The 11,454-nt window shown below is 38.2% G+C and overlaps 1 protein-coding gene across 1 annotated transcript in view; it reads right to left on the bottom strand.

Moving 5' to 3' along the window:
- Window positions 1-401: 401 nt before the first annotated feature.
- The window catches only part of LOC108690491, a 15,681-nt gene continuing 4,628 nt past the window's right edge, over window positions 402-11,454 (bottom strand). Inside the window, exons 2-4 of the mRNA XM_018197799.1 lie at window positions 9,361-9,663; window positions 4,317-4,394; window positions 402-3,082 (exon numbers count right to left, since the gene is read on the bottom strand). Of these exons, the coding sequence (XP_018053288.1) occupies window positions 2,015-3,082; window positions 4,317-4,394; window positions 9,361-9,519 (1,305 nt within the window). The 5' untranslated portion in view covers window positions 9,520-9,663 and the 3' untranslated portion in view covers window positions 402-2,014. The remainder of the gene's footprint in view (window positions 3,083-4,316; window positions 4,395-9,360; window positions 9,664-11,454) is intronic.

Below are 11,454 nucleotides of genomic sequence, written 5' to 3'. Positions count from 1 at the left end.
AAAATTTATTGTCAGGCGTTTTCGACGTCCTCGACTCTGGATGGGGGAATCGCATCATTCTTCCCGAGGCGTCGCGTCGCGTCGGCGTGAAACTATCGGGAAAACGTGTTTTGCGTAGTATATCAAGACGGACAAATTTATTGCTAGATAAATAACATCGCAGGTACGATGATACGCGTCTACGCGCGCGCGTGTATAAATATTATAACGCGCGCGTACGATAGCGACGAGGCGTGGAATGTGAAAGACGCGCGAGATGAAAGTAATCGAATACCATCTCGTGTTAAGAACGTGACGGAGGATCGGGGATCGATGAGGAGGGATATTTAATGAACGGCGATCAAGGTATTACACACATTTAAGTATACAATATTCTTTATTTCATTTCGTACTCTTCTCTCGACTCGGACACTCAAACGGTGCCCATGCCTCGCGCGTATCGTCTGATCGTGGCTACCGCATCTCCCATATATTCTTCTCTTCCTTCCTTCCTTTCTTTCTTTTTTCTTTTTTTTTTTGTACTTAAACGCAACTGCGGATCCTACTGCGGACGATCGGCACGATCAGAGCTTTTCGGAACGGTTCCTCGCGCTTGGATTCGATATCATCCCTGTTCGTCCGACAAGATTCTCGAAAAATATACATAAGTTACGTACTAAGAGCACTTGGAATTCGCAGAATCACAATATATATCCGGCGCCCGGATCATCGTCGTCCGATCTCTTGCATCGCCGTCGATTTCTTTTTTTTGACAAATCGACGCGAGTGCACGGATCGAAGTGAGCTGATGATCCGAAGCCTCCGAACACTACCGAACGATTCGTCGGCGCAATAGTACGCGCGAAGCACTCACTGGCCATCCCGCCGTGCGTTGTCGCCACGCTACGGCAAACGGTTACATATCGTTTAACGTTAAACTATCACCGGCGATATTTTTTACCGCCGTATTTTTTAAGGCACCGCTTCAAGCTGGTGCTACGATATGCGCGATTCGTGATTCGTGATTCGCGGTTCGTGATCCGTAGTGGAAATTCGTCGGTTCGCCGATGTGAACCCTGCCACACGATTCGCGATTCGTAGTTTCGTTCGTTTGCATAGCGCAGCTCTATACACGAACGATCACGAATGAATTGATCCGATAGTGTTTCACGCCTCTTAATTTCGTCGATATACCGCGCTGACGAATCAGCGTGAATAATGAATTAGCGACGAATAATGAACGCGACGAATCTACCTGTCCACAATATGCACGAGACTCAATAACGAATAGCCGGAATCGCGAGTCGCGCATAGTCTGATGCCAGCTTCATAAGGCACGATACGTCCGTCGTACGTTTCTTCGAACGACGAAAGAGAATATATCGCGAGCCGATATATTCTCGGTCGCTTCGTCAATGTGCACCTGCCGTCGGGGTACCGGGCAAAAGAGACTTGTGTGTCGACTGTCGGTTAATACCGAGCGGCTTGAGCAATTTTCATCGATCGGACGATCGCCGATCGTAAAGCCGTTTATGCCGGCTGGCTACGCGCGGCACTTCTTCTTCGTCTTCTTCTTCTTCTTCTTCGGCATAGGCGCTCTCCTCGCTTACTCCTGCTTTTCTCTCTCATGTCGTTCCAACGTAATCGTATTCGGCTACTCCTCTTTCTCTCTGAGTCGCCTCCTCGTTTCTTGCGCCAAGGCACCTTTGACACTCGGCCGTGCTTCTCGCTCGCCGCGTTATTACGATGTAACTGTATCTTCTTTCACCCTCTCTCTGCATCTCGTGCGCACTCATTCTCTTCTTCATCTTTCTCTTTGCCTCCTTCTTCTTTTTCATCCATTTGTTTTTTTTTCCTTTGATCGTTCGTTCTTCTTCCTCCTGCTATGGGAGAGCCTTCGATCGTTAGCTTTATTTCACAAATTACTCGATGACCTTGCCCCTATTATCCACGTGAATTTGGAGTGACACCGATCCTTTCTCGATCGGATTCAGTTCTTGTTGAGCACTTAGTGAGCACCGTTTGGTATCCGAGGTCATGTCTTTCGGGTGAGATCTAAGGGCGGTCCGGTATCTTGCAGAAGCTCATTTTCTTCGCTATTGCTCGACTTCTCCTCTTCCTCCTCCATACTGCCAGCATCCACTTCCTGTCCATCTGTCCTTGTGTCCTTCATACTGAGATCCATTGGCTCATCTTGTTCTGGCCCGAGAGATCGCAAGAATGTTAGATTCTTATCATATGCGACCTCTGTCGAACCTGCTCTAGGACATCGATCTCGTTCAGCGGTCTCGCGATCAATCTCGCGGCATTCTCGATTCTCTTCACTTCTCTTCGTTGGCGATGGAGTCGATCGCGGACTGATGCTCTCACTAGACGAGCTCGACAAACTGGTCGCCATCTGCGGTGGACCTACTTGATTCACATAAGGTACAATAAAGCGTTGCTGAAACGGAAAGAACGGCGTGTTCAGCAACTGCATATGCGTGAGCGCTGGATGAAACAACGGTGGACCCCGCCACATAGGGAACCTCGAAACTTCAGGCCTGAGCATCTCGTGCGGTGCCCTCGGGAGATCGGTAGGCCTCAAGATCGCTTCCTGGCTGGTTCTTGGCGGGATATCGGGTGACCTTAGTTGCACCGAAAGATCCGGTGGCCTGAGCGCACCATCCTCTCTCTTGGGCAATCGATCAGGATGATGATGGTGGTGCAGGTGATGATGGTAACTGTTCGCCGTAGTAGTCGCCGTAGTGACAATGCCGACGATGCTACTGGCGCTAGTGTTACTGGCGTTTTCGGTATTGTTATTATTATTATTGTTATTCGCAGCGTCTAACGAGCCGAATGCTTTCTCATACGCGGACTTGGGATCTTTGATCAGGCGATTTTGCGCTTGCTGAGATTGTTCTTGCAGCAGGCAATGTATCTTGAACCAATTGGAGCGACGGCCATAGCGCGAGCCGGACTTGGACATGCCCACCATCAGGCACTTCCGCAAGCGACATGCCTTGCAGGCGGTACGATTCTTCTTGTTGATCACGCAGACGCCGCCATTCTTGCATTCGGAAATGCTACCCAGATTGTTGTAGGTGCGTCCGAAGAAAGACTGTACAACAGAAAGCGAAATGGGCGCGCATTGATCAGTCGTAATCGATTAACGATTTTGCGCTTTCGCTTTATTAGAGACCAGGCATACTGAGAAACACGCGTTGAAATAAATGTTTAGCTATTTTTTTAGTAAAAACCAGATTCTTAGCAGTCGCGAAAATCTACAAGTTTTATCTAAAAATCGCGCGTACTCGCGAGATACAATTTAACCTTTGCACAATGGCACACAGATTCCAATTAATAATGCGTAACAATTCTTAATTTGATAATGAATTACACTAATTTATAAAGTTCTTTGCAGAAGCATATAAAATTTCTAGGATAATTTTCGTCGCTGAGTCTGATCTGCTCGAAATATTTCCTTCAAGTCCGATTTTTTAAATATAAGAAAAGAAACATTTTTTTCAATATACTTTCTAAAACTTTTATAATGCAGAATCTTACTCTTCTAGAACGAAATCTCACTCTTAAAGATTAAAAACTGAGCCATTATTTTTCAAGACTGATTCAATTTTTATTCTTTAGACTGAGATTCCACTCAAAAAATTTAGAGAATACATATAGTAAAGTTTTTTATTTTAGAAAAATTTTGAAATTAGAAAACAAATCATGTTGAGAGTTCAAATTTTGTTTTTTACATGACTAGATTGGTTTCATGTATTAGAAACCAATAATAGTCACTTAGCATGTTTCTATTCCAATATCCCTGATAATGTTTTTCAATTATCAAAATCTGAAAACATTCGCTTATAATTTATCGCACCGATTTATTAAAAAAAAATTATATATCTTAAAATGATAATTTAAAATGATGCTGCATTTTAAAAATTCGACCTGATGGAATTTCTGGTGGCAGATTTGAACTCAAATATCGTATGTCAAATATCTCTGAAACCCGTTGAAAGATTATTTTTTATTCTTATTAAAAATTATTTAAAATTTATAAACGAGTGAGTAATTAATTTTTATCAGGATATTCTTGTACTGCCATCGATGTGAGAGCCCGACTTACATATAAAAAAAGTGATATGTCCGATACTATTGCGCTTTATTCCTATACATTGATTCTATTTACGCGATTTACGTAATTTCCGGTGTAAATATCGCGAGAAACAGATCGCGAGTCATCCCTCTCTTTCTATCTTTTTTCTTCATTCTTTTTTTGTTTTGTTACTAGAGAATAACGATACGGATGAATAGCTGTGGAAGAATGGTGACGCGAAGATACTGACCTTGCAGCCTTCACACGTGAAAGCCCCAAAGTGAAAACCCGCGGCTGGCTCTCCGCAAACCCTGCAGAGCTGATTCATCTGCAACAAAAAGATGCGACATGTGGTTACGCTCGGGATCTAAGGACGTTCAGAATATGCCCGACGATCGTGTGTCTGATCCCCGCACAATATCTGCCAATCACGAAAGGGTTTCTCGATCTAATGCATGCTCTCGAAACGCAAGATCAGAACAACGAAGCGTACTGTGATAGGATATAGAACCGGAGCCTCCTCTTTCAATACAAAGCGCTATTATGACATCATGATCGAAAAGAAACAAGACAATTTAATAAATATGATAAATATGTATATCTTCTTTATAACTTGACTTGCATTATTAAATAATATAAAATCTACTAAAATATATTTTTTCCAGTATATTTCCAATGTATGTATTTTCTCTTAATGTATAAATGTAATAAAGTATTTTCGAAAGGGATATTGTTATCAATTTATCTGTATGTGTAAAATATCAATTAATTATTATCTTCTTCAATACCCATTAGAGATACAAAATTTAATCAAGATCTTATGAATAAGCATTATATTTTCATCCGTTATATTAGGTGTAGTAAAAAGAAATCCATTATTTTTCCATTCAATTTCATAAAATAATGGATTTCTTTTTATTACACTTAATATTATAAATGTAATATGTAAAATGCTCGTAAAGTAGCTCTATCCAATTTACATATTTATAAAAAGAATCGCAGGAACTTATATGTGATAGTATCTTGGATTAATTCCACTATCATAAAATTGAGATTAGCAAATTTTAACATATAATTTTATCATATTTCTTTGCTATACATCATTTTTAAACATTAATAATTCTCCTCTATTTTGCATTATTTTACATTAAAAATAAAAAATAATTTAGAAAAACCATTTATTTCTGTAGCACAATCTGCCACAATCGATTGTAGTCTAACAATGAGGAATGAAGGAAATTCATGAAGGAATTTTCATGTTTAAATTCGATCTCGCGTCAATATCTTAAACTACGTACAATCTGTTGTCGAATAATGCAATCGCGGCCGATCTGCGCATTGTAGTCGGCAATCAACGCGAGCGTGCATCTGTTCCGCTATGGAGGATCCTCGACTGTGATGTCGCGCGAGGAAAGAAGAAGAACTCTTTCTTACCTTGTACGCACGAGAATCGGCGAGGAGCGCGCGAACGAGGAGTCTGTTTTCTCGCTGCGAGAAATCGTCTTCCTATTAAAACCTAGTTAGCCAGTCATTACTAGCTCCTCATAGGAGCTTGGACGTGCAGCTCGTCGCGAGAAAGGCACGGGGAGAAGAGAACACGCGGATTGTGCGCGGGCAAAAGAGCGGAGGATGTGACTCGCACAGATCTGATTCCCACACGAAAAGAGCGCTACAGTAACGGCCGCCGTTCTGTTGTAACGCGACGAGAAATTGATCGCTCGCGTTACGAGCGGTAATTGTCAGGGATGATCAAAACGTGCTCGTGTGAGATTCGCACTCTTCTTCGCGGACGTCATACAGTCAGATGGGACGACACGCTCGCGGTCATTTATGACTTTCACAAGTTTCGCAAATTTTATGATTCATTAATATTTTGGTTCATTTTTATTGTGCCACTTGCACGAATGGTGAATATTTACACATAACGGTTTGCTTTGGACTCCGTTTCGAATATATATTTGTATAATGCGAGATAACGGCGATTCGCAAGGTAATATACATTGGATCAATCGGATTTAGGCATCGCCATGTTTGTTACCGCCCCTCACACGGAATCGATTTGATTACAAAACGATTACGTGAGCGAGCTGGTGCACAGAAAGAACGATTTTGTTGAAATACATAAACATTTAGATAAAATTAGGCCATTAAAATATTTGTAGGAAACTCAAGCATGATGAACAATATATTGCAAAAAATTTAATATTCTAGCAATCAGCTTTAATATTTTAGCAATCAACTTCTATATAATTATCTTAATAATCCAATAAAATTTATTTTCAGATCTGTATTTAGCTAAATTTTTAAATACTTCTATTTTTAAATTCTTTCTATGTAAAGTTCTACGCGATCTAAATCATGAGAAAAAATATTTCGATAATGATGCTAATATAATATGACGCATTAACTGTAATATTTACATCAATAAACACGCATGCTACGTGCAGATATAGGGGAGATACCGGGTTAATTGACTATAAGGGTAAGTAGAATAATTGAGATTACAACACAAGATTAAAAACAAAACACACGAGACACGCATAAACGTGTCTGAACACGCAACAGCGACTGCCGCTAAGTCTGCTGTAACATCTTGTTGCGAACACTATCTATGATAGAAATTATGCCACAATTTTAAAAAATCGTACACCTAAGTAAATATTTTTATTCTTAAAATTTTTGTTTTGTATATCGTATATGATTGTCTGCGATATTTGATTTCTATTTAAATAAGTATAATTCTTACTTAATAAAGTCCAACAGATTTTTTTTTGTTTATGTGTCTTTGTTATTGTATACTGTTAATGTTTTTAAAAAATGAACGGATGGGGATAGTAGACTAACCACAGCATGGAACTGTATGACTCATTTAGTGACGACTCTTATAGTACTTACTCAAAATTTTATTCCTTTAAAGAGATTTTCCTCAGTGATAAATACTATAATATTATAAGTTTCCTCATGTCCAATCTCGAAAATTAGGCTCATTCGACATGTTTTTGCACGAAATGAACAAATTTTGCAAAAAGAAGCATTGTTTTGCTCTGCGAAGCGAATGTTTGTGTTTAAAATATATTTTTGTAGTTTTATTAATAGCCAAAGATGTAGCTTAAAATACATTAATCTTTATTTTAATAATCTTAATCGAATTATCCCGGTCCCAGTTGAATCCCCTAGTTAAATCAGATGGAATTCATTAGAAAAATGCATTTTTTTTTTTATATTAGTTATCAGTTTCTCCTTATTATTAAAATATTATTAGATAGTCAAATGTGTGTAGTAACTGATATAGAATTCATTTTTTCGATAAGTCTCTTAATTTCGTCTGTAAAAAAAAAGTTTGAAACTGAAAAATGAGTCTATTAACCCCGGTCTCCCTTACTTAACGAAAATGATAAATTTTCTCTTTTTTCGCACGTTTCGCAGGCAGGATAGAGATTCTTTAATTATTCTAATAAGAATCTACAAAGAATGATTTTACTAAAGTATCTAAAAAATTTTAGTTAGATATAGATCTAAAGATAATTTTATTGGACCATCAAAATAATTACATAGGAATGGTGCGCATTGAACGTGATAGTTACATTGTACAATACTTGTTACAAAAAGTTTTGACATTCTAGCAAACAATTTGGGCGTTCTACATAATTATTTTGGTAGTCTTTAATAAAACCGTTCTTTCCGTACAGATATGAAATAATTAGTTTTGATCTGTCATGTTTTGTTCGGAAAGAAAAAAACAGATAAGGAGAAGATATAGAAGAGAAAGAAATAATGAATATCCTTCTCCCTCGCGTGATTTTGAGAAAACACGAAAGAGAATTTATACAAATTCTTATTAGAGGATTTCTAATGCGGGATAAAGATTAATCTACGGCCTTTTCAAATATTCCTCAAATGATGGGATATTGGACAGGATTTCTGCTGATAGTCATGAATGCTGAAACGCAGGTTAGCGGCGGCAGATATTCGAAAACGACTTTCGATCTCATTAACCTGGGAACGTGCGCGGTACAGACTGATGACTTCTCGCGGAAATGACGACGAGAAGTAGCGACGTGCAGGAGGTAGGAGGCAAAAAAGGTTAAACATCCAACAGATGACGCGACTATGTCACCTCGGTTCTAATCCCCGCGGCCACAAACCCCCACACATTGACAAGACTAAATAACGCGCTGTTCTTTCCCTTTGGCCTGTGCCGCTTTTTCTCGTATTTTGCGAATAATCTACATTACTACAAAATGGTCTGCATCCGTCCAAATCCTTTCCGTCACCCATCCCACATGAGAATCATCTCATTAAGTGTCGCCACGAGTGACGTTGAATGAAGAGGCGAACGTGCCGATATAATGTTGATGGCCTTTTTATATCGCGAGCGACACGATTCTCTTCTCTTCCGAGGTTCCCATCGTTCCCTCGATTCCGTTATGCTGAGCCTCGGTTAACGATTTAGAATAATCTAGCCCGTGTAAATACTAATCAACCGCCAAGCGAGCGATGATGACAAGCGTAAACTCGATTTTTACGCGTTTCCAATCCGAGTTCGCAAAAGACATTAATTTAATTGAATCGCGTATACTAATGCGCAGAAATACCATATTTGAATAGTAAGAAAGACCGTAATTTACAATAAGTGCCACGTAACTAATCTTTCTCGTCGACGATTAATTTTATAGCACTAATGCAAATATTACAAATATCAATTACAAATATCCGAGTTTTTTCAGCATTCTCCTATTATAACTGAATACATTGGTTAATATAAAAAATTCTATTAAATAAGTGTTTGTGTTAATTAATATTAATTAATAAAATCCTCCGGAGCTCTAAAATTTGTAATATAATTACTGATGCTGAATCTGTAAAATTGTTTTATGTCGATTAAAAGACATTAATTAATTTATGTTGATTAAAAGACATTAATTAATGTTAAAGAACCAAAATGATATGATTCGTAAAAAGAGAATGAATACTAAATATATTTTAATAAGAATGATCCAAATATACGATGTAACATAAAAAAATTAAATTGTTTGACATTTTTGACACTTTATAATTGAATGAGCCAATAGACCCATCAACTCTGGATAATTAAGTAATCGTATGAAAAAATGTACAAACATAGCTATTCTTCTTTGAAAAAAAATATTGCAGTTATATATTTATATATAGAAACACAAAATAAGTATCATAAATAAGATTTATGATGAAATACATTTTCGTTTCATTTTTTTTTTTTTTTAAAGACAAACTTCTGCACAAACTGATAATCAAAAGAAAAAAAGAAGACTCACCACGTCGGTGTTGGCCGCTGCCGATGTGATCGTCGACGTAGGCGTCCACCACCCTGGAGTGGCGGATGTAGTGTTGGCAATAATACCAACACCCGTCGCAACCGAGATGGATCCGCTCCCTACCAATCCTGCCGGACCTGACAGATCGCCCACATCCATTCGACACGTTTTAATCCCTCGATGTCAACCGTTCTGGCCTGTGACCCGACCTGCCCTCTTTCCGTTTGACGTAACGAGCCACCATTTTGCGCGCTTCTCGCGTTTCGTCGTACTGAAACGTTCACGCGACGTATGACATCCGGCCTGATAAAAGAGAAAAAAGACAAACAAATAATTCTCTGAAGAATAATCTCGCGATAACGTCCAGTTATAATATCGCTTGTTAACATTAATAACTACTCCGGCCACACATAAGTTTCGAATACTTTTTCTATTGCCTTCACATACCATGCATGTTCAAGATCATAATATCTTATTCAGATTCGGCGATTTATTCGCTGTATAATACATTATACGAGATAAAATAATTTGCGTCCGGCAAGAATGTCGCCTCCCAGCAACAAAATATCTCGAATGTACGTTAACGAATATCTCCCACTATCAAAGTGGTATTTTTATGGCGAACAAGCGTACGAGGCGGCGTATATCAGCGCGATGTATAATAATTATTCCAGAATACGAGCGGCGGATCGCATAAACGAGAGAGGGCAGTCCGCCGAAATCACGATCGGCGAACGTCCTTTCCGAGACCCCCGGGTTCGTATCGCTCAAGATAACATGTCGTGTTTACAACGGTGTAACGCCATTACCAATGTTAACGTAGACCGCCCTGCGAGGAACGCATAAATACAAGAGCTAATTACAGAGCCTGCCACGTATTAATTTTCGACCTGCGCACCATGCGGAAACTTTTAAGCGGCGTGCTTATGAATCGTGCTTCTAATTAACAATGTTTAATTTCGATCCGTCGATAAGAAACTCGTATCGTACAATTTGGGATAGAATGATAAATGTCATGTAAATACATGGCAAGTAATATATTCATCTATTATGCACAATAATTCGAAAAATAAATGCGCTCGATTTCTTGAGGAACGAGCGCAATGCGCTCGTGGGAATAACAATCGGTAGCCTGGAGAATTAATCCAATTTCAAGACGTGATTTGAAAGTAAATGTTAATTGAGGATACCAAGATTTCCTTGGTCGATCACAAAGCCACGATTAAGAACGCGGTAATTGGCGTCGTTGCGTTGAGTTAATCTATACGATCACTGAGTAATATTGGCATATACTTGCAACACGATCGTGTTACATATGCGGGAATCTATAGCAGTAAAGATTATACACTAGATTTTCTAGTATTCACGGATTATAATTGAAGCGCGTTAATAAATTGCGTTAAGTACTACGACTCTAAGTTTGAATTGTAATGTTATGGGTTGCACAATTGCGATGATATACATAAAAAATAATTGGTATATTTAATCCAGAACATTAATGAATCTACAACTAAAACTTTATTTAGTAAATAATATTAAATCTTATAGAACTTTATTTAAAACCCTTCAACTATCGATTTATAATAATTCGAAATCATTTAAAGTATAAATCTTAGTATGACTGACAATATAGATTTTTTATTTTTATTTTTACTTTTAATTTACAGTAAAAATTATAGCTTTTAGATAATTCATATCTGTACACAGAAAGGTTGAAATACAAAAATTTAATTTATGAACATAGGTCTGAAAATAATATTGGACCATCACAATAATAATTTTGGGATGCTCAAACTGATTGCTAAAATATCAAAATTTTCTCAGTATGCTTATCGCGCTTGAAATTTCTACTTAATTATTTTGGCACCTCATAAAATTATATATATATTTTTTCAGATTGTATCTAAATGTTTAGATGTATGTATCTTGATAGTTCAGCAAAATCGTTCATTGCGTGTACATATAGTTATTGGTTCTGAGATATTTGGAAATATATCCAGAAGAATAGCTTGTTGTCAAGATGTATATATAATATTCGGGGCATTGCTGTTTACATATTTTATCAGAAAGAGAGAGAGAGAGAGAGAGAGAGAG

Source organism: Atta colombica, unplaced genomic scaffold (genome assembly GCF_001594045.1).
Source record: "Atta colombica isolate Treedump-2 unplaced genomic scaffold, Acol1.0 scaffold33, whole genome shotgun sequence".
NCBI classification, from domain to species: Eukaryota; Metazoa; Arthropoda; class Insecta; order Hymenoptera; family Formicidae; genus Atta; species Atta colombica.
This window is presented reverse-complemented; position numbering and strand designations above follow the sequence as displayed.